The sequence below is a fragment of the Tachypleus tridentatus genome, chromosome 8 (genome assembly GCF_004210375.1).
Source record: "Tachypleus tridentatus isolate NWPU-2018 chromosome 8, ASM421037v1, whole genome shotgun sequence".
Classification (NCBI taxonomy): domain Eukaryota; kingdom Metazoa; phylum Arthropoda; class Merostomata; order Xiphosura; family Limulidae; genus Tachypleus; species Tachypleus tridentatus.
Window position 1 is genome coordinate 54615417 of NC_134832.1, and position 24966 is coordinate 54640382.

The 24966-nt window shown below is 34.8% G+C and overlaps 1 protein-coding gene across 1 annotated transcript in view; it reads left to right on the forward strand.

Annotated features, from left to right (window-relative positions):
- Window positions 1-23411, forward strand: part of LOC143223911 (uncharacterized) — a 53942-nt gene extending 30531 nt beyond the window's left edge. The window contains exon 2 of the mRNA XM_076452386.1: window positions 23152-23411. Coding sequence (XP_076308501.1) covers window positions 23152-23411 — 260 coding nt within the window. The remainder of the gene's footprint in view (window positions 1-23151) is intronic.
- Window positions 23412-24966: the final 1555 nt, after the last annotated feature.

A 24966-nucleotide genomic window follows, 5' to 3' on the forward strand; every position in this document is an offset into this window, starting at 1 on the left:
AGTTCCATAAAGTGAATTTGTTTTTTAAAAAGTCATCACCTCATGTAGGCCAATCAAGTAATCGTAACGTTACATACTTTATGAATCCAAGTTGCTATTAATAACAAAGTATTATAAAGACAAATCACTTATTGACAAAACTACAAATTGCATCGCTTAACGACACGTACTTTAACTGTGCAATATTCATACGAGCATAAAATTGCCATTAAAGAAAGAGACTTAAAGAGGCAATATAAAAAAGAACCATGTACCAGTCTGCCACGTTATTTTTTATCTAAGCGCATTACACAGAAAGGTAACCAGTTATTATTCTGCAAATCAAATTTCAGTTGCAGATAAATCAGACCAAATCAAGTTGTATGTTCTAACTACGTACATGTGAAGAGCTGCGTATGTTAGCTACGTTAAGGCAGTCGACTCATAAACCGAATGTCGCGGGAACGAATCCCTGTCGCACCAAACATGCTCGCCCTTTCAGCCGTGGGGGCGTTATAATATAACAATCAATCCCACTATTCGTTGGTAAAAGAGTAGCCCAAAAGTTAACGGTGGGTGGTGATGACTAATTGCTTTCCCTGTAGTTTCTGTTTTATTTACAAATTTTCATTTACAGTTCGTTACGAACAAAATAATATAAACATTCAACTGAAATTTTCCTCAACTCGTTAAAATATAACAGGGTATTGTTAGGTTTTACTCGACTTGTAATCTAAGGGTCGCAGGTTCGAATCCCTGTCACACCAAACATACTCGCCCTTTCAGCCGTAGGGGCGTTATTATGTTATGGTTAATCCTACTATTCGTTGGTAAAAGAGTAGCCCAAGAATTGGCGGTGGATGGTGATGACTAGCTGCCTTCCCTCTAGTCTTACACTGCTAAATCAGGGATGGCTAGCATAGATAGCCCTCGAGTAGCTTTGTGCGAAATTCAAAAAATAAACAAACAAACAAAAGACTTGTCGGTCATTCAAAGTAAATGCAAGAAGAACGTTAAATGGTATTGTGATGTAAAAAGGACCACAGATGGTCCATCTCGGTGTTTAATAAAAAAAAGATTAGTTGAGGGCACTTGGAACTCAGAAACTGTTGTTCATTTTCCCAGCAATCATGAGTTGCATTTGATATATGAAGTACATGGTTTGTTTTGAACTTCGCGCAAGGCTACTCGAGGGCAATCTGCGCATGAAGTATATAGAATAGGACTAATCGCGAAGCACTCGTGCTGTAGGCTTTTTGTTTGTTTGTTTTTGAAATTCACACACGAGAGCTATCTGTGCTAGCCGTACCTCATTTAATATCGTTAAGACTAGAGGGAAGGCAGCTATTCATCACCATGTTTGGTGTGACGGAGATTCGAACCTGCGACCCTCAGATTACGAGTCGATTTCCTTAACCACGTGGCTACGCCGGGCCGTAGACTATTTTCTGTAAATAAAATAAACTCTATAAATTATCAGCTAAACTGAGTAATGAAATACTGTTTTACGTTTTGTGCGATTATTTATAAATAAACGGAGATTTTCGTGTTACAATACTAAACTGAATGTTTCCCAGGTTGTAGTGAAGACAAATCGTGAACCTTTAGTAATGTAATGATCTCATTGTGAAACGTGTTTTTTATCTCACTGATGTTTCGAGTAAACATTATCTTAAGCTATAATGATATAGCAACTGAAATGGAAATTAAAAGTGAAATAAAAAAAGCCTTTTTTAAAAAAAAACACAAGAAAGTTTGTTTTATACTGTGTCTTAGGCCTTGTTCGGGACGAATAGAATGGACAGCGTAAACAAGGATAGTTAAAAGAGTTGTTTTGTACCCTAACGGTTTCCTTCACTGATGTGGTTGGTGAGATAAACTTAAAGATACAGTTTCTGGATGAACTGTGGGTGGAGCTCGTAGAGTCATCAGAGATTAGGAAGGGCTAGTCCTTGTCCTATTCAGTAAAGAGCTAATTTTTCATGAGTAATCGAGAGATACTTCTAGTTTGTCTACACGGCCTCTAATTTATCACAATAACGAATCATCAATCTCTGCTTATGGTGTACTAAACAGTAACTTTCTGAGGGTACTCTGGGAAAGCAGTCGTTAAAGAAAACAGAATTATATTGTTTAAACCAAATTAAGGTGTGACACCGTATAAAGGCCCCAGCATGGCTAGATGGGTTAAGGCGTTCGACTCGTAATCCGAGGGTCGCGGGTTCGAATCCTGGTCGCACCAAACATGCTCGCCCTTTCAGCCGTGGAGGCGTTACAATGTGACGGTCAATCCCACTATTCGGTGGTAAAAGAGTAGCCCAAGAGTTGGCGGTGGATGGTAATGACAAGCTGCCTTACCTCTAGTCTTACACTGCTAAATTAGGGACGGCTACCGCAGATAGCCCTCGTGTAGCTTTGCACGAAATTCAAACAAACAAACAAACCTTTTGGCAAAAATATTTTTTTATTTGGGTTTCAAAATAAAATAAGAGTTGAACTACGTATTGAATGGAATGTTGAAATTCCTGGACGCCTGCTTTTTACACCCCCCCTCCTAACCACAGTTTAGGCAATTTATAATTGTCTATTTTAATTGAATAAAGAAACTGCATTAGTAAATTTTCGGTATAAATTGATCGGTTCTCCTCGGTGGGCACAGCAGACAGCCCGATGTGGCTTTGCCGTAAGATAAAAACATTCACACAGTATAAATTCTATCTTTCATATTTGATTGGTGAGTTTCTTTTATCCAAGCTGACCATTAAACCTCACAATTACATTATTTTTTGTATTACATCGATTTTATCTCACTTATTGATGAAGCATAGAGTTATTATACTTGCGTTTGTATCGTGTGTTTGTGGCAAGGCTATTGGGTCATCTTCAGCTGTCCCTAATTTTTAACTACTGACCAGAGGAGAGACAGTTAACCATCAGCGACCTCCTACTCACCATAGCCAGTAAGAACGTTAATGTCACTCCTTATAACGCGTTTAAAACTTAAATTGCAGAGAATATGTAATGTTCGAGCCCGGTTATCTCGGACCAACCCGCGTTATAAACTTATTGCAATTTCTCAATTATTTTAGCTCTATATTCTAGTCGTTTTAAAATGAAACTAGTAAGGTAAGCTCTATCCGTTACAAATTCAAAGTTTCACCTGAATTGCTTATTAGAAGTATTACAATTAATACAAGTTGTATCCATAGTCATGTTTCCTATAACACATATCTGAGATCATCTGAGCACTTGAGATAAAAATTTATTACAGGTTGGTGGTTAATGTTTGATTGTTTTTAATTTCCCGCAAAGCTACACGAGAGTTATCTGCGCTAGCCGTCCCTTGTTTTAATAATAAACAAAAATACCATTTTACCCAATAAGGAAAAGAGTCTTACTTGGAGAAATAGCTGAGTCGTGGGTCACTTAGCTAGGTATTAAAGCAACGTAAACTTTTCTTTTAGGGACCTAAGCTCAAGACAATTACGCTACCTAATTTGTTTGTGATAGTTTCACAAACACGCAATTAAGTTTTCTTGGAAAAAAGAAAACCTAAAACATGATCGTCTGATGTCACACGTACTGGATTAAGAACACGCGAGAGAGCTCTACACGTTCAGTTAGTACTTATATGACCATTTATTTCTCGAGTGTAATATTAATTCATGAAAGCTATATTTTTTATAATATCAGAAATAATTTCATAGGAATCTGTAAATATTGTGGAAAATAATATAGAGAAGAGTTTGGACTTTTCAATTTAAAAGGAAGCTCACCTGATGATAGCTTTTAATAGGACTATATATACACCTATACAACCGGATCTAGAGTACAGCCTGTTTTTTCTCTTTGTCTGGATATTAAGTAATGATCCCAAAACAGTAGTAGTTAAGATAATTTCTCCTTACAACATTATTTTTTCTTTACGAAATGAAAAAACAAAAAACAAATTGGTAGCTTAACAACTGTACAGTTCACTTCTGGAAGCAGTGGTTAAAAACGAATGGGAAATCTTTCGTTAGAAACAGCGAGTGTTCAGCCACACTCTGTGAGAAACTTCCTTTTGGAAAATGCTTTCCTGTAAGTTCTCAGGATGGTTGGACATCTTAAAACAGTGCTCGAAAGCGAGAACAGTTAGATTTCAGGTTCGCTCGGGTTGCCACCATGACTGAATGCTCCTGGAACTTGACGCTTAATAAGTTCAATGATTCATGCTCATAGATAAGCTTGTCTTTAACTGTTGTCCAGCTCTAAAGCTGGACAATAAGTTAAACATGATTTAATTAAAGATAACTGAAAACAAGGGAAATTTGCAAAACTAGTGCTCAACTTTAGATCTTTTTTAGATTTAATAGTATTTCTAGTGCTCAACTTTAGATTTATTTAGATTTAATAGTATTTCTAGTGCTCAACTTTAGACTTATTTAGATTTAATAGTATTTCTAGTGCTCAACTTTAGATTTATTTATATTTAATAGTATTTCTAGTGCTCAACTTTAGATTTATTTAGTCTTAATAGTATTTCTAGTGCTCAACTTTAGATTTATTTAGTTTTAATAGTATTTCTAGTGCTCAACTTTAGATTTATTTAGTTTTAATAGTATTTCTAGTGCTCAACTTTAGATTTATTTAGATTTAATAGTATTTCTAGTGCTCAACTTTAGACTTATTTAGATTTAATAGTATTTCTAGTGCTCAACTTTAGATTTATTTATATTTAATAGTATTTCTAGTGCTCAACTTTAGATTTATTTAGTCTTAATAGTATTTCTAGTGCTCAACTTTAGATTTATTTATATTTAATAGTATTTCTAGTGCTCAACTTTAGATTTATTTAGTTTTAATAGTATTTCTAGTGCTCAACTTTAGATTTATTTAGTTTTAATAGTATTTCTAGTGCTCAACTTTAGATTTATTTAGATTTAATAGTATTTCTAGTGCTCAACTTTAGACTTATTTAGATTTAATAGTATTTCTAGTGCTCAACTTTAGATTTATTTAGTCTTAATAGTATTTCTAGTGCTCAACTTTAGATTTATTTAGATTTAATAGTATTTCTAGTGCTCAACTTTAGATTTATTTAGTCTTAATAGTATTTCTAGTGCTCAACTTTAGATTTATTTAGTCTTAATAGTATTTCTAGTGCTCAACTTTAGACTTATTTAGTCTTAATAGTATTTCTAGTGCTCAACTTTAGATTTATTTATATTTAATAGTATTTCTAGTGCTCAACTTTAGATTTATTTAGTCTTAATAGTATTTCAAGTGCTCAGCTTTAGATTTATTTAGTCTTAATAGTATTTCTAGTGCTCAACTTTAGAGTTATTTAGTCTTAATAGTATTTCTAGTGCTCAACTTTAGATTTATTTAGTCTTAATAGTATTTCTAGTGCTCAACTTTAGATTTATTTAGTCTTAATAGTATTTCTAGTGCTCAACTTTAGATTTATTTAGTCTTAATAGTATTTCTAGTGCTCAACTTTAGATTTATTTAGATTTAATAGTATTTCTAGTGCTCAACTTTAGATTTATTTAGTCTTAATAGTATTTCTAGTGCTCAACTTTAGATTTATTTAGATTTAATAGTATTTCTAGTGCTCAACTTTAGATTTATTTAGATTTAATAGTATTTCTAGTGCTCAACATTAGATTTATTTAGTTTTAATAGTATTTCTAGTGCTCAACTTTAGATTTATTTAGATTTAATAGTATTTCTAGTGCTCAGCTTTAGATTTATTTAGTTTTACTAGTATTTCTAGTGCTCAACTTTAGATTTATTTAGAATTAATAGTATTTCTAGTGCTCAACTTTAGATTTATTTAGTCTTAATAGTATTTCTAGTGCTCAACTTTAGATTTATTTAGTCTTAATAGTATTTCTAGTGCTCAACTTTAGATTTATTTAGATTTAATAGTATTTCTAGTGCTCAACTTTAGATTTATTTAGTTTCAATAGTATTTCTAGTGCTCAACTTTAGATTTATTTAGTTTTAATAGTATTTCTAGTGCTCAACTTTAGATTTATTTAGATTTAATAGTATTTCTAGTGCTCAACTTTAGATTCATTTAGTCTTAATAGTATTTCTAGTGCCCAACTTTAGATTTATTTAGTTTTAATAAATTAAGCTTGCAGTTTAAAGGTATACAAAGATATTAACAATATTTTAATCTCTCTATCTGTTGGTTGGATTTATTTTCTCGTTTTTTATTTCAATATTGTTTAAAAAATAAACAATAATGTGTTTTAGACTTTCCATTATACTGGAACTTCTGATCTCTATTTTGACCTTCAACAAATTGAAACATTTTAAGTTATCGAAAACATTTTGCGTCGTTTCGTCTAAAGAAATCTTCAAATATTTTTGTAAAACATCTAATGTACTCATTTAAATACAGAAACATCCGAAATGGGAATACGTGACAAAGTGAATAATCTTTAAAATATTTTCGTCTTCTCACAGACTTACATTTAAATTATTTAAGTAAGAACATTTAAGAGAAGTTGAAGAACTTTCCAGTCGCCTTAGAGAGAAACAAAAAAAACACAAGAAAATATTCTACTTTGTCTATAAATATACTAAATAATAACTATATATAGAATATACCCACTAAATAATAATTATATATAAAATATACCCACTAAATAACAACTATGTATAAAATATGCCCACTAAATAATAACTATGTATAAAATATACCCAGAAAATAACAGCTATACCCAAAATATATCCATCCAATAACTACTAATGTAAAATATACCTACTCAGTAACCACAATATACAAAATATTGTTGTTTTTTGAATTAAGCACAAAGCTACACAATGGGTTATCTGTGCTATACCCACCTCGAAACTCGGATTTTAGCGTTGTAAGTACGCAGACATAACGCTGAACCACTGGGTGGCTATACAAAATATACCCAGCAAATAGGAATTATATATAAAATATACGTATAAAGTAATGACTATATACAAAATATACCCACGAAATAGCAATTATATATAGTATATTCCAACTAAATAACAACTTTATACAAGATATATTTACTAAATAACAACTATATACAAATATATTCACCAAATAATAAGATATATTTACTAAATAATAATTATATACAAAATATATATTCACTAAATAATAACTATATGTATAATATACAAACTGAATAACAACTGTATAAAAATATACCCACTCATTATCAGCTGTATCAAAATATTACCACCAAATAATGACTATATAAAAATTACCCAACAAATAACTTTTATAGATAATATATGCCACTAAATAACCACTATGTACAAAACATATTCTCCAAATAACCACTATTTGTAAAATATACCAAATCGATAACAGTTATATAAAAATATACTCACCAAATAATAATTATGTATAAAATATTCCCACTCAATAATAACTATATACAAAATATACCCACTAAATAACAATTTCACTATGTAATATAAATTTTATTCCTGTGTGGTATGTGTTATTGCTTATGATTTAAATGTACAGAAAGTGACAATTACGAGGGATGTTCAAAAAATACGCGGACTGACGTCATAAAACAAAATGTACTGTATTTAGAAGTTACAGGTCTGGGACCCCTTCAAAGTACTCTCCTCCCCAACGCACACACTTATCCCAACGGTGTTTCCATTTCTTGAAACAGTCCTGGTACGCTTCTTTTGTAATGTCCTCCAGCTCCTTCGTCGCATTTGCCTTAATCTCGGGAATCGTCTCAAGTCTTCTTCCTTTCAAGGGTCTTTTGAGTTTGAGGAACAAGAAAAAAGTCGCAAGGAGCAAGGTCAGGTGAGTAGGGGGTGGGGAAGAACAGTGATCGAGTGTTTGGCCAAAAACTCACGAGTTCTGAGGCACAAATTTAGCAGCAATGCGGTGCATCTTCAATTTTTCGGTCAAAATCTCGTAACAAGATCCAACTGATATCCCACACTCTTCAGCAAGCTCCCTGACAGTCAGACGTCGATTTGCCCGCACCAGGGTGTTGATTTTGTCGACGTGTGGGACGTGTGGGTCGTCAGTTGACGTGGAAGGACGTCCAGGACGCTCATCATCTTCAATGGACTGTCGACCATCCTTAAATCGTTCATGCCACTTGAAACATGCCGTACGCTTCATAGCAACATCACCGTAAGCCGTGTTAAGCATAGCACAAGTTTCATTCGCAAATTTTCCAAGTTTAACACAAAATTTCACAGCAAGTCGTTGCTCCTTCAGGTCATTCATTCTGAAATCCGCCAAACGAAAAAATCACACTTCACTTAAAACCGCGTAGCTAATACACAAATAAAGATATCTGCAATCGGGAAATGGCGTCGTAATCAGCTGATCTGTGCAAACCTAGCGACACCAAGCGGATTCCCCTGGAACTAACTGGAGCCGCGCAATTCAAACAGTCCGCGTATTTTGTTAACAGACCTCGTATTCCCGACAAACTTTGATTTTGTGACCTTGATAATGAAATTTGGAAGTTAACATATTTTCTATGTAAAAACGAGCAAATTTGCACATTTTAAAAGTTTTTGAGGTCTTTGTTTAGGATACTATGGGTTTTTCTCACCAACTACACCTCTGAAATTGTAATTTATATCTTCGTAACGTCTACGTCGCCTTCTGATTTGCTGTTCTCTTCTGAGGATAGCTGCTTTCTCGCTGGCGGAGTGGGTACAGGAGCTCAGGGCAGTGTGGCACTGGGGCGATGTATGATGTAAGGTCGGGATACATGATAGCAGATGCATTATTTCCAGCCAGACGTTTGGAAGGATCCACCATGCAAGAGTAGGAATGGCTTCTGTGGTCAATAAGTTCACGCCAACTTCTTGAAATAGCAAACTTCATGGCTCTCTCTTCCCCTCTGTACCATCCTGCAAAAGAGCAAAATAAAGTTGTTATTATGAAGAATAAATTTATTTCAGCCACAACTAATGTATTAGAGGTTCATGCAGAATATTTTATATGTGATATTTTTTCTGTACTATTGGAAATTAAAAAAAAATTTAAAATTTGAAAGGTCTAAAATTTATATAACATAAAATCTTACTATTCAAGCAAGCAAAATTGTCCGTCTTACCCTCTAGAGTTTTTCTTGCAGTGCTCGCGGGCAAAATTAGGTGCCCAGGGTTTGTTTTGATCCCCGACAGGCATGCTGTAATATACCTTATAGGCTTCACACATTTTAGCAGATGCTGTCACAGAGTACTTTTTCGCTCTTGTCTTGATAAATTGGCCGCATACATAGCAGAATGCTTGCAGCTTTTTGATGCCATCTCTGATAAAATCTCACAGGTCTATGTGTTCACTTAGCTAGAACTAAGCTGAAAGAGTGAGTGGTGAGCCCCTGTATATATATATATATATATATAACGATAGAAAATTCTAAAACGTTCTTGTAAATTCTCGTATGTTCCACAACAATCTAGAAAGTTCTTCAAAATTCTTATAAGTTCGAGAAAATTCTCTATCAGCTACTGTGCACTGAATCTAACTGGGATGTTCTGGAAAATGGGTCAATTTGAAAATTTCATTACCCAGGACATAAAATCTAAGTTCCAACAGAAAAATAATATTTTTGCCATTTACTTTAGGCATAATCAATTGGGAAATAACAATTGTTACCCAGGAACAACAAAAAGTAAGAAGTTTACTACATAGTGTTGTATGTAATATATTCCGACACGATATATCCGCCAAAAACAATAATGTGTAACATATACCCACCAAATAACTATTGTATCTATAATATATCCACCAGTTAACAATTGTGTATAAAACATATCCAATCAATAACAACTGTGTATAAAATATTACTACTCTGATAAAAACTATATAGAAAATATACCCAACAAATAATTATTATATATAAAATATATAGACGAAATAAACACTGTATATAAAATATACCAACACAGTAACGACTATGTACAAAACACATCCACCAAGTAAGAACTTTAGATAAAATATATCCACAAAGTAACTGCTGAATACAAAATATACCCACTCAATAGCAATTATATAAAATAGACCCACTCAATGACCATTATATACAAAATATACCCACCAAATAACTATTATGTATAAAACATATTCACCAAATAACAACTGAATATAAAATATACCCATTTAATATCGAGCATATACAAAATATATTCACCAACTAACAACTATATATAAAATATTCCCGCTCAATAACGAGTTTATAAAAAATATACCCATCAAATAGCATATATATATAATATATCCACCAAATAACAACTATATATAAAACATATCCATTCAGTAACAACTCCATTCAATACAGGTTTTCGAGAACAAAATCACTCTTTCTAAAGTATGTTCATATCCACTCAGTAACTGCTCACTCAGTATATTATTTATTTAAAATTTACCTCATTAGTTACTGTTCTTTCTGAAATAATTTAGTTCGACCTCAAGTGTTTTCAAGACGCACTCGCTCTATTTAACTGAGTTTGTACAAAGAACTTACTCCTTGTAGTGCCGTGAAGTTTACCGATCATTAACATTAATATAGTTTTCAGGATGAGTTCCGAGAATTATTTTACTTCTTAGTTTTATTAATTTGTTAAATCTTCTCAAGTTCTTTTATAGTTTGATGTAATCTAACGTATAAATACGCAATCCGGTGTAGTTTTATAGTTTGATGTAAACTAACGTATAAATACGCAATCCGGTGTAGTTTGCTTCGCCTTATTGACAAAAACCAAAATAAAATATTAAAAGTTGTCCTCAAATGTGTCAGCAGGAGAATTAGGAACTTACATCTCTGCAATTTGGGGTTCGATTCTTCGTGGTGTACAAAGTACAAACAACCCATTGTATAGCATTGCACTAAGTAAATCAAAAGCATCATGTTGAAAAAAAAAGAATTTGGAGATATAAGTATCTGTTAATAATTAGGAATTATATAATAACAATTATATCTACTTTTTCCAGAAAGTATTTTTTCATCGGTTTCTTTTAAACAAATTTCAAGATATTTTTACACCAGTTTTTCTAATTATTTTCTCATCATTGAACAAATTTTTTCTACAAAAAGTTTCTTAAATTCAATTTAATTACTTCGAAGTTTAAAGCGTATTTAAATTGTTATCGATTCGAGCACCGTTTTTTTAAGAGATAAAAAAATATTTGAAACTGATGTTTTTTGGTGATAGTTTTTATTAGAGCTGTTCTTACAAACTCGAGTTCTAAAAACAGAGACATGAGTTATCGTTTCAAAATTAAGGCACTCGACTCGTAATCTGAGGCCGCAGGCTTGAATCCCTCTCGCACCAAACATGCTCTTTCAGCCGTGGGGGTTATAAAGTTACGGTGAATCCCACTATTCGTTGGTAAAAGAGTAGCTAAAGAATTGGCGGTGGGTGGTTATGACTAGCTGCCTTCCCTCTAGTCTTACACTGCTAAATTACGGACGGCTGGCGCAGATAGTCCTCGAGTAGCTTTGCGCGAAAGTCGAACCAAACCAATCATTCGCCCAACTTGTCACAATAATTTTTCTGCAATCACGTGTCGTTTAGAATCGTCAAATAAGAAAAGATTACACTACGTAACAATTGTTACTTTTTCTTGTTCCTGGACAGAAAGTGTCATTTCCCAATTGCTTATGTCTAAAGTAAATGGAAAAGACCTATTTTTCTCTTGAAACTTTGCTTTTGTGACCTGGGAGCGTATAATGAAAACACATGGGAGACTATATTTGGGAGCTGATACATGAAAGTGATTTACATAACAGTTGAAAATCTCGAAAAACTACTCACTTCTAAACATTTTTGTATAACTTTAGTATAAATACATGTAAATCTTGATTCATATGTTGTTTTATTCAGACCTTATGTAAATGAAAATGTGCAAATTTGTCAGTTTTTACATATAAAATAGGTTAATTTCTAAATTTCATTATCCAGGTCACAAAAACAAAGTTTGAAGGGAATAATGACCATTTTCTGTACTTTTACAACATAAACAATTAAGAAATAACACATACTATTCAGGAACAAAATTTGTGTCACATAGTGTTATTTGCCTTCGTTAAATCTCTTTGCTATGGTTTTAATTGTTCACTTGTCTGCTATTATGTTCATAGTTCCACAATGAGTTGTTTGTGCTTTGCATGCCGTAGGTATCGAAACCCCGTTCTTGGCCTTATAAGCCTTACTGAGCCACAGTCGATATTAACCAATTTTTAAGAAGTGGTTTCAAATATTTTCAAAACACGGTTTTTTATTTCATTACAAAGTTGAGAAACTTGTTTTATAGAGAGAGCTATTTTATAGATCTGTTTGTTTTTAAAAAACGAAAATAACCCTTACTCTTTCATATTATACTGATGAGTCGAAGTAAGTTATATACAATTCTTCAAAATTATGACTAAACTATGACTGAATGTCCAAATAATAAAAGAGCTGCGTACTCACAAAGACAGGTAAACGATCATTAAATAACTTATAACATGTTCGGATATACGTATTCTAAAATCTACAGAGACCTAGACATAATATGTTCGTTGTGTTAGCTCCATGTTCGGGCTATTGTTAAACGAACTCAAACAAGATTACTACCAAGAAAAATCTTAAATTTGTTTCACTGAAAGAAGAAAAAAATTGGTTCTAAGAGCTCAGTTGTACAAAAAAAAAAAAGAGACAAAAATCAAAGATGCTTTGTATGTGTTGAAAACAGCATTCAGTAAGGAACTGATTCTTGACTGGTATCCCGTCATATCTCCCTGAGAAGCGACGTGAAAAGGACCCTTAACAGTCTGAGCTGAGTAAAATCTGAACAAGACGTTCTTGGCTGAGAATAAAGAAAAATAAAAAGAGGAACACATTCAGCTTTCTGAGACCAAAGCCCGAGCTATTGTCTAGTATGCACGGTCGTCTGTTATCTGTCTGTCATCAAATTTTCCTCTGGTCACAAGCGGAAAGTGTGGCTTGTACACTCATTACTCTGTTTTATTTGATACGTTGGAAATACCGGCCTTGGTCAATTTCCTTTTCAGTTACGATAAGAAAAGAAGTCGTTAAGGCCAAAAACCACGAGATAGAAGGTGTTTGTTTTAGAAGCCGACTGGAAAACAAATACTTTGACGTATAATGTATTTGTATCTATTGGATCATCTCATCAGTTCCGTCAACACTCCCAATGTATTGTTTTATTGTATATTTCTTATATATCTAAATCAAAAGTTAAACAAATCTTTATTTTGTCATGTCTGTAAAACCAAAAGAATCCTACATATTTAAAAATGAATATTAATTATTTAAAGATGGATTTAATATACAAGAATATGACAATGTCCTTGGAATAAAATGATATAGTTAAGCTGTCATAATAAATGGTTCCTTCTTTATTTTAACTGTTGTTAGGGTAATGTAATACCTAAGAACATTGTCTTGTCACTGACACTAGAGTTTCTATGGCAATTATAAGTTCAAGTACGTGACTTTAACCCTCAGAAAAACATTATTCGATTGAGTTTTTTTTGTGTGGATCGTATGCCCAGTTTAATATTATAATACTGCTTGCTTATGAAATTAATTTAAACTGTTTTAAACGAACATACTGGAATGGGCGTGGTCTCGTGTTTAACACGCCCAAACTGTAAATACAATATCTGGTTAGTCGTATCCCGATGTCCCAAAATTGCATCATGTGACTTACGGTCAGACGAGAGTAACCAAAGAGCTTGTGGAGGATGATGGGAAGACGAGGCTACCATATCAAAACTACCCACGGCTGTGGGAAATTGTCGTTTTTTTTCTTTTTTTGGGGTAACTTTACCCAAAGTTAGAATGAATATCTTGTTTTACAGAGATGTTTCACAACTGGTTCACAAATGTACTAAGTCCCTTGTAATAATTGGTTATTAGAATGAATATCTTGTTTTACAGAGATGTTTCACAACTGGCTCACAAATGTACTCAGTCCCTCGTGCTTAAATAATATCTTGGACCATTTGCTGTCTTACTGTTTGATAGAATAGGTGTCCAAAAATTGTCCTAACACTTATTTTTGAATGTTTTGAAACTCGTTTGTATCTGTACTATGTTGTTATGAGTTCCCCAGCATGTTTTAGTCGATACTGTGTTGTCATGAGTTCCTTAGCATGTTTTAATTTGTACCATGTTGTCATGGGTTCCCCAGCATGTTTTAGTCTGTACTGTGTTATCATGAGTTTCCCAGTGTATTACATTGTATCTTCTTCCTCGATCTAATAGACTCCTCTTAGTCACTGTAACAGAGGTTCGAGGCTCCTTTCTCGTAAACGTACGTTAACAAATTTGTAAATTTACAGACACCGTGTGTAGCAAAGTGACCTACTATTGCATCAAACCACTAAATGCAGTATTCTATGATACAGAAAATATAAGATGAATCTGAGAACGTTAATAAAGTTTGTAGAGTCGAAAATATAGCACAGATAAAGACTTGGGAGACCTGTAATTAATTTTCTGAAGGTGGTCTTAAATTAGTTTTAACCCATTTATTCTTTTCTCTTCAGATTAAAAACTCCAGTAAGTTCAGTTGTACATTTTCACTAACGTTCAGTCTGTTTGGTTACGCACGTTTGTTTTGTTGGAAATTTGTCATTCTGATGAGAAGCTACAGAAAGCGTTACATGAAGCTACGGAAAGCGTTACAATGTACAAGATTTTTGTTTTCCATATTTTCCTCCTTTAATCAAAGATGGCGAAACTGATTTAATGTTTTTGTGTCACAGGATTTCTCTCTAACAGATCTCGTCTTTGTATATCATCCAAATGGTGTTTTGTTTGTTTGTTTTAGAATTTAGCGCAAAGCTACTCGAGGGCTATCTGCGCTAGCCGTCCCTAATTTAGCAGTGTAAGACTAAAGGGAAGGCAGCTAATCATCACCACCGACCGCCAACTCTTGGGCTACTCTTTTACCAACGAATAGTGGGATTGACCGTAACATTATAACGCCCCCACGGCTGAAAGGGCGAGCATGTTTGGTGCAACCGGGATTCGAACCCGCGACCCTCGGATTACGAGTCGAACGCCTTAACACGCTTGGCCATGTCAGGCCTAGTGATGTTTTTTAACGTTCAAGGAAAACTCGAAGTTTGGGGTACTTTCCTTTATGATCGTGTCATTTTTTTGAACTCGACTCAGCATGTCTGATGACTCGAACCAAACTATTCCGAGAAGTCTTACAAAAATCCTCCCCCCCTCCCCTCCATCCAATCTAGAAACTAGTGAAAGTCAATTCTAATCTATGAACTTGTCCGGAATCCCGGAATAGCGGGAAACTTTCCTGTGTACTACTGCTGTACGTGGTATAATTTTAGGCGTATAATTATATTTTATTGTAATTGGATTACCCTGTTTTAAACGTAAAGAGTTAATGGGCCTAAACCCGTAAAATGAAGATAACAAAACTCCTATTTTAGTTTATGTTGTGGGTGCGGACTCGTGCGCAGCTTTAAGCCGAGTAAATGTCTAGTTGTAAACGTAGCCATTAACAGAATTATCCTGACGTGTTTCAGGCTGACATAAATTTCACATTATTTTATTATTACTGACATATATCTGTGCATACAGAATTAATGTCTGTAGATAAGAGATACGTTTGCTTTTCGACATTATTTGATTATCACAAAATATTTAGAAGATATATATATATATATATATATATACCTTTTATAAACTTCACTGTCGCGTTTGAGCTGTTAACCATTATGGGGAATTACCTTTCTCTTGAAATGCCACGGGAGGAGAAACAGAAACCACATGGCTCACAGAAATGGGTTATCCTTATTTCGCCAATATTCCCCGGGATATTCATTTTAGCTTTAACAAAAAACGTATAGGCCCAGCCCAACATGGATCGGTGGCTAAGGCATCCGACTTGTAATCCGAGGGTCGCGGGTTCGAATCCCCGTCACACCAAACACACTCGCCCCTTTATCCTTGGGGGCATTATAATGCGACGGTCAATTCTACTATTCGTTGGTAAAAGAGCAGCCCAAGAGTTGGCGGTTGGTGGTGGTGACTAGCTGTCTTCCATTTAGTCTTACACTGCTAAATTAGGGACGGCTAGCACAGATAGTCCTCGTGTATCTTTCTGCGAAATTCAAAATAAACCAAACCAAAAAACGTATAATATAAAAGTTAGCCTTACCTGGGTTGACAACATGTACTTCTTGACCTCTCATTTTGTTTCGATTACACCTCTATTAGTACTCTATACATAAAGTGATGTTTATGTAGTTAATTAGCGTCAGAAATGATGAAAATAGAACATCAAAGCTACTGAAACGTAATTACAGAACAGCCAAGTCTGTGAGCTTCGTGCAGCCTGCCGTTTCGTTGAAAGACAGCTTTTGGTAATCTACTAGATATACCATGTTTATGTTTTACCTTTTTATACACACTCATATAAACAGGCCGACGATAACTTATGAAACAGATGGTCGCTGTTAAACTTATGAACGTATGAACATGTAAAAGTTTTAATTCATAATATCTTTAAAATATATGCAAAAGCTGATAGAAAAGAAAGACTGGATCATTCTGTACAGCAATTATGTTTTAACACAAACTTTCTAAACCCATTGTGAACTATGCCTCAACACAAATTGTATAAGCCCACAATGAGGTATGCCTCAACACAAATGTTATAAGCCCGCAATGAGGTATGCCTCAATACAAATGTTATAAGCCCGCAATGAGGTATGCCTCAACACAAATGTTACAAGCCCACAACGAGGTATGCCTCAATAACAATGTTATGAGCCCACAAAAAGGTATACCTCAGCACAAATGTTATAAGCCCACAGCGAGCAATCCCTCAACACAACTTTCTAAGCCCAGAAGGACTCAGATTTTTTTCAAAGTCCAACTTTGGCAACAGTGTTTACCTCTCACCAAAACCAATTATCTACGATTCTAACGTTTCGGTCACAATTCTTCAATTCGTAACGTTGCACTTAGAAACTTCTTTGATCCGGCTAATATAAACTTATCGATTTATCGAAGTAGTCTCTTCAAATCTCACGTTGCATTACTAGTAGTGCAGTGGAATGTGATGCATTTAAAGTAGCCGTAATGCACTTTAAATAGACATTAAGCCTTATCAATTTCGAGTTAATCCCAATAAGCTGTGATATGATGCTGTTTTCTTTTCATTCTATGCAAGAGACTTAGTGCACTACTTGGTTTTCACCGATGTACGCATAATAATATGAGCTAAAACACGTGACAGTTAACTGGTACCCAACATCTTCCACATTGTTACTTATGTAGCTACATATAACTACCTAATATCAGGGAAGTACGTATGTACTCATGGAGAAAAATAAAATTACAGATGAGAAGAAGAAACTGAGTGTTTAAATTCATCATCATCATGAGGATATATCGTTTAAAAGCAACAAAAACCGATTTCCTAACTTTCTCAATGTATGACCAATTCTTATCAAAATATTGTAAAAAACAAATAAACCAAGGATACGAAAAGCGTATAAATCAAATTTTCAAACAACTTTTTTTCCAATCATCTGGCCCGGCATGGCCAGATGGTTAAGGCACTCGACTAATCCAAGATTCGCGGGTTCGAATCCCTGTCACACCAAACATGCTCGCCCTTTCAGCCGTGGGGGGGTTATAATGTAACGGTCAATCCCACTATTTGTTGGTAAAAGAGTAGCCCAAGAGTTGGCGGTGGATAGTGATGACTAACTGCCTTCCCTCTAGTCTTACACTGCTAAATTAGGGTCGGCTAGCGCAGATAGCCCTCGTGTAGCTTTGCGTGAAATTCAGAAACAAACAATCTAATCAACTGCAGGAAACATTGTTTTTCTTATCGATAAGAAACGCTTAATTCTATCCTCTAGGTAAGAAGCACTTGGTTTTATCCTATGGGTAAGAAACACAGAGTTCTCTTCTATGGTATAGAAGCACATAATTGTATCTTATGAGTAAGAAGTACAATTTTATCCTATCAGTAAGAACTACATAGTTCTGTCCTATCAGTGATAAACACGTGATTCCATCCAATCGGTAAGAAACACGGAGTATTATTTTGTCGATTGGTAAGATACACATGGTTCTACCCTGTTGGTAAGAAATATATATTTTGTGCCTGTCTGCGAGTAGCATATAGCTTCAGTTAATAAACACTCTGGTCTATCATATATTGGTAAGATTTGTTTCTTTGTTCTTGAATTTCGCGCAAAGCTTCTTGACGGCTATCTGCGCTAGCCGTCCCTAATTTAGCAGTGTAGGACTAGAGGGAAGGCAGCTAGTCATCACCACCCACCGACAACTCTTGGACTACTCTTTTACCAACGAATAGTGGGATTGACCGTCACGTTATAACACCCCCGCGGCTGAAAGAGCGAGCATATTTGGTGCGAACGGGATTCGAGTCCGCGAACCTCGGATTACGAGTCGAACGCCTTAATACGCTTGGCCATGCCGCGCCTATATTGGTAAGAAACAAAGCGTTTTGTCCCCCAGGAAACAACGGTGAGTCTCACAATGTCAAAATCAGGAATTTTATTTCCCGTGGTGGGCACAGCAAATAGTCCAGTGTGGTTTTGCTCTAAAAACAAACACTTTGTTTTGTACTATCCTAGAGAAACACGCAATTCTGTCTTATCTGTAAAACATATATAGTTCTACCCTGTCGATAAGACACGTGGTTAAGCAACATATTGTTTTGTCCTATTGGTAAGAATCTTGTTCTTATTGTAAGAAACACATAGTTCTATACTGTCTGTAAAAACGTTATAGTTTTATCCTATTGGCAAGGAACATTTAATTGTGCACTATACCCAAGAAACAGATAGTTTTGTCCTGTTGGTAAGAAATATGAAAATTTGACTTATCGGTAAGAAACAAGTTGTTTCCATTTCCCTGCTCTGTTATGTTAACAACAAAAGTGCGTATCTTGCACTGACTGTATAGCTGGCTAACTTTTTTGGATAACCAACTGGTGAAATCAGGATTAAATCAGTGAATATTTGTCTAATATATAGAGCGGATGTTTATAAATGGAATAACTCTATTTACCTTCTTCATACATGTGTGTGTATATGTACAGCAGCGTCCGTAAGTTCCAGAAAAACAAAATATGCTCGAGAATATAGGAGGCAGACACTCACAGGCACTAAGTATGGCAACTTGCCAAATTTACTGTCCACACTGACAACACATGATATAAGCTTGGCTCCCAGCATTAGCCAAAGATAAATAAAATAATTAACATTGGCCGAATCGATTTTCGCTTCACTGGTACCGTCGTGTCTATAGCTGTAACTCCAGTTTGGTTGAAAGTATGAGATCGTTTGTGTTAGAAGCTTTATCATTTCCCCTACCGTGGATATTTCCGAGAATAACAAGGTACTAGAAGTGCTTCTACTGTCAAGTATCTCCGTGAAATATACGATCCATTAGAAAGTGCTTCACTGAGATACGAGAAGTTAACTCTTGTTACTGGACAGTTTTCATTTGCTCCTCAAATCAACTGTGCATACTACGAGTGGATGGTCAACGGCTTTTACACAATATTGTCATGATAACATAGAACAACATTTAACCTTAAGTGTGCCCGATGATATGCACTGTACTTTGTTTTGTTTTTGTTTTTGAATTTCACGCAAAGCTATACGAGGGCTATCTGCGCTAGCCGACCATAATTTAGCAGTGCAAAACTAGAGGGAAGGCAGTTAGTCATCACTGTCCACCGCCAACTCTTGGGCTTCTATTTTACCAACTACTAGTAGGATTAACCGTCACATTATAACGCCCCCACGGCTAAACGGGCGAGCATGTTTGGTGTGACGGGGATTCGAGCCCACGACCCTCGGATTACGAGTCGAGTGTCTTAACCACCTGGCCATGTCAGAGTTGGCGGTGGGTAGTGATGACTAACTGCCTTCCCTCTAGTCTTACACTGCTAAATTAGGGATGGCTAGCGCAGATAGTCCTCGTGCAGCTTTGCGTGAAATTCATCCGAAATTCTTCATATAGAAAAACTTGAATCCACTGAACTAGATCTGAAGAATCGGGTGGCTGTTACATCTTTTTTTCTTCGTCTTTGCTGTGATGTAATAAAATTTAAGTGGAAAGGCGTGGTAATCACTACACATCACGAAAAAGTCATTGTCCCGACGACATGAAGTAAATTACCATCGTACACGCCCCTCACCCGAAATTACTCCTATGATACACGATTTCAAAATCATCCTGAATTATGATTTAAAAAACAAATTAATGAACTTACTAAGTGATTGAAGTATTTTCAATGTGGTTTTAAAAAAAGTTTGATGTTATAGCAAACGTCTATTGTAACAATACTCAGTATTGAAAATGCGCACACTTCATTTCAACGGAAGGCATGTGTAAATATACCAGAACAGACATCTTCTACAACATTATATCAAAAGCTTTTCATTTTGAAAACGTAACGCTAGATCGTAGAATAACATAACACATTTATTCATCAATAATATTAAATACAGTAAAGTTTAGCCCGAGCTAAACTAAAGCGACAAAAGTACTCAAGTTACAGAAGTAATTTATCTTTTTTTTCCCCTAGTGGCACAACGGTATGTCTGCGGACTTACAATACCAGGTTTCCATACCAGTGGTGGACAGAGCACACATAGCAAGTTGTGTTGCTTTATGCTTAATTCTAAACAACAACTGGCCCGGCATGACCAGGTGGATAAATGACTCGACTCGTAATTCAAGGGTCGCGAGTTCCAATCCCCGTCACACCAAACATGCTCGCCCTTTCAGCCGTGGGGGCGTTATAATGTTACGATCAATCCCATTATTCGTTGGTAAAAGAGTAGCCCAAGAGTTGGCGGTGAGTGCTGATGACTAGCTGCTTTTCTGCTCGTCTTACACTGCTAAATTAGGGACGGCTAGCGCAGATATAGGACCCACTTCATAAAGACTTAACTAAATGTTGGCCGTATTTCATAAAGGCTTAACTAATGTTAGGCCTAAGACAAACAGTGGGACAGCGGTAAGCCTTCAAAAATGCAACACTAAAATCAGGTATTTGATTCCACTCGATGGCAAAAAAAAAATTCCCGATGTGGCTATGATATAAAACACACACATCGTAAGAAAAATGGACTTATAGATTTCGCTGTCTGCAATAATAGTTATTTTGTATTATTATAGAAATCCTGTATTTAAAAGAAGTACTGTTGTAATAAATATACCCACTTTACCGTAAATGTTTTTTTCTGATTCTCTGCTTGTAGAAAGATAATTTCCTCTGCTCATTTCAAATACCATATCGCAGCGCTATAGCAACCGCCGCTGACTTATTGCTCATGAATTATAGACGTTTCACTAATACGACAGCAGAACACATATCAAGTGTCAGTATTTTCCAAGAACTGTATGACAAATTTATACCTTAAACATGCAGCTTTCTGTAATTTTGTTACTAATAAATTTTCGATTAATTAATTAATAACAACGATCTAGTTGAGTGGGCTGCCATAAAGAAAAGAACGCCATCTAATGTTATTATTGCTTTAGTTTCAGAATATTGGAAAGCGAAAAGTTCTTACACATATATATATTGCCTAAAGCTGATAAAGGTATTGAACGAGGGTTATTTCCTACACGTAAGTCTATGAAGTCTTCGATACAAGTTTCACATATGTTTTTTTCCAACCTATTATACAGCTTATAACTGTACTCTAATAATTTAAGTCAAAATACATTAGCCTGGAGCATAAACCTGGAGATTCTGCAGACATAAAGCATGTCTTCACAGTCGTTGTTTTCCTATTAACTTCTGTTGAAATAAACTAAACCCTCCATTGAAAATGCTGTGGGGGTATTACTGAAGAAATAGGGTTTGAGTTTATAATTTTCGGTTTATGAATTTTTCTACAATTACAAATACCGAGAAGAAACGTATTAACCAAAAATCTTGTAATGAGGATAAAAAATATTACAAAACATACGCCCACTGGTGGCACAACCGTATGTCTGCGGAGCTACAACGCAAGAAACTGGGTTTCGATACCCGTGGTGGGCATATTACAAATAGCGCCCGTTGTGTGACTTTGTGCAACACTTCAAGCAAACAGAAAAGAATATAAAACCTGCGCAATTGAAATAACCTAAAACATAAAGTTGAATTACAAACGTGTAGCATTTAGATTTTTGTGGAAAATGCCAGTGAATGAAAGAAGGAGCTGTTAAGTCTGAAAATTCCCAGAACTCGTATCTGTCTTTATGTACAGTAACAGAGTTATAACGGACTAGTAAGTAAATAGAGGTCAATTTGCGCAACCTTTGACACATACAATCAACGAGAAATAAGTTAAAAATCCTTTATGTTCTACAAGTTTTAACACGTAAAAACATTGGCAAATAAAGTTAAAAATCCTTTATGTTTTATAATTTTTAAATCGTGGAAACTTGTTTGTTTGTTTTTGAATTTTGCGAAAAGCTACACGTGGGCTATCTGTGCTAGAAGTCCCTAATTTAGCAGCATAAGACTAGAGGGAAGGCAGCTAGTCTTCACCACTCACCGCCAACTCTTGGGCTACTCTCTTATTAACGATTAGTGGGATTGACCATCAGATTATAACGCCGCCACGGCTGAAAGAGCGAGCATTTTGGGGTGACGGGGATTCGAACCCTCGACCCTCATATTACGAGTCGAACGCCTTAACCCACCTGGTGATACAAGGCTTCTCGTTGAAACACCAAATAATGTTTAAAATAATTTATTTTCTACAAGTTTTAAGACGTAAAAACACTGGCAAACAATGTTAAAAATTCTTTATTTTCTACAAGTTTTAACACGTAAAAACACTGGCAAACAATGTTAAAAATTCTTTATTTTCTACAAGTTTTAAAATGTACACAAGCTCCAAATAAAGTTTTAAAAATATGCATATCGTGCAACATTTAACATGAAGAGAAACTGAGAAATAAAGCAGAAGTCATCTACGAGATTAGAAATGCTAATATACGTGTAAGTGCTTAGCTTTTAGAAATAAAGAAACATGAATTATTTTATGTCAGTAATTATTTTTGACACAGCGAAAGAAATTTTGAAATCAGTTAAAGAAACTGATCGAAACTGGGAGGCAACAAGGACTTTCTTAAACCTTTCACACATTTTGTTATTTGTAGTCCAACATGTCAACACGGTGTCTGATCCAACACTGCGAACTGAGAGAAGTTTCCAAATGTCGAAGGTGGAGCCTCCATCCAGACCAAACTCCAACTGGGATGACCCTTATCATCGTCCTTACTTCGACAACAGTACCAGCCGCAACGTCACAGCGCCACTGGGAAAGGCCGCATACCTTCACTGTAGGATCCATCAGTTAGGAGACAGAACGGTAAAGTTATTCAAGCAAACTATATCTTTCCTTGAGAAGAAATTATAGATTGTTATTTTCTTTTATTTTTTGCAAGAAATAATTAAGCAAGTAATAAACGAAATTGTAAAAAAGATTTGTTGACCCTAAGGATGTGGTTAAAACTCCAAACTATCCATCAAACCTATTTATTTGTAAAGTTTTTAAATGAGATCAAATTATTATCTCTTAGACGAACAGCAAATATTTCAGATGTCGATAACTGAGTTCATTGTTAGTCTGATCATGCTTTAATGTTATCTTCTCTTGATCGTTTCACTAAATTAGTGGTTAATTTAATCATTGAACGTTTCATTGAATTAGTGGTTAACTTAATCATTGATCGTTTCACTGAATTAGTGGTTAACCTAATCATTGATCGTTTCACTGAATTAGTGGTTAACCTAATCTTTGATCGTTTTACTGAATTAGTGGTTAACCTAATAATTGATCGTTTCACTGAATTAGTGGTTAACCTAATCATTGATCGTTTCACTGAATTAGTGGTTAACCTAATCTTTGATCGTTTTACTGAATTAGTGGTTAACCTAATAATTGATCGTTTCACTGAATTAGTGGTTAACTTAATCATTCATCGTTTCACTGAATTAGTGGTTAACTTAATCATTGATCGTTTCATTGAATTAGTGGTTAACTTAATTATTGATCGTTTCACTGATATAGTGGTTAACCTAATAATTGATCGTTTCACTGAATTAGTGGTTAACTTAATCATTGATCGTTTCACTGAATTAGTGGTTAACCTAATCATTGATCGTTTCACTGAATTAGTGGTTAACCTAATCTTTGATCGTTTTACTGAATTAGTGGTTAACCTAATAATTGATCGTTTCACTGAATTAGTGGTTAACTTAATCATTCATCGTTTCACTGAATTAGTGGTTAACTTAATCATTGATCGTTTCACTGAATTAGTGGTTAACCTAATAATTGATCGTTTCACTGAATTAGTGGTTAACCTAATCATTGATCGTTTCACTGAATTAGTGGTTAACCTAATCTTTGATCGTTTTACTGAATTAGTGGTTAACCTAATAATTGATCGTTTCACTGAATTAGTGGTTAACTTAATCATTCATCGTTTCACTGAATTAGTGGTTAACTTAATCATTGATCGTTTCATTGAATTAGTGGTTAACTTAATTATTGATCGTTTCACTGAATTAGTGGTTAACCTAATAATTGATCGTTTCACTGAATTAGTGGTTAACCTAATCATTGATCGTTTCACTGAATTAATGGTTAATGTAATCATTGATCGTTTCGCTGAATTAGTGGTTAACCTAATCATTGATCGTTTCACTGAGTAAGTGGTTAACCTAATCATTGATCGTTTCACTGAATTAGTGGTTAACCTAATCATTGATCGTTTCACTGAGTAAGTGGTTAACCTAATCATTGATCGTTTCACTGAGTAAGTGGTTAACCTAATCATTGATCGTTTCACTGAATTAGTGGTTAACCTAATTATTTCTATTTTTAACTTGCCAAAGTTTTTAGAGTCAATTTTTCCATGATCTCTTGAGATTAACTGACCAGCACTTCAGGTATTGGATATCATTTT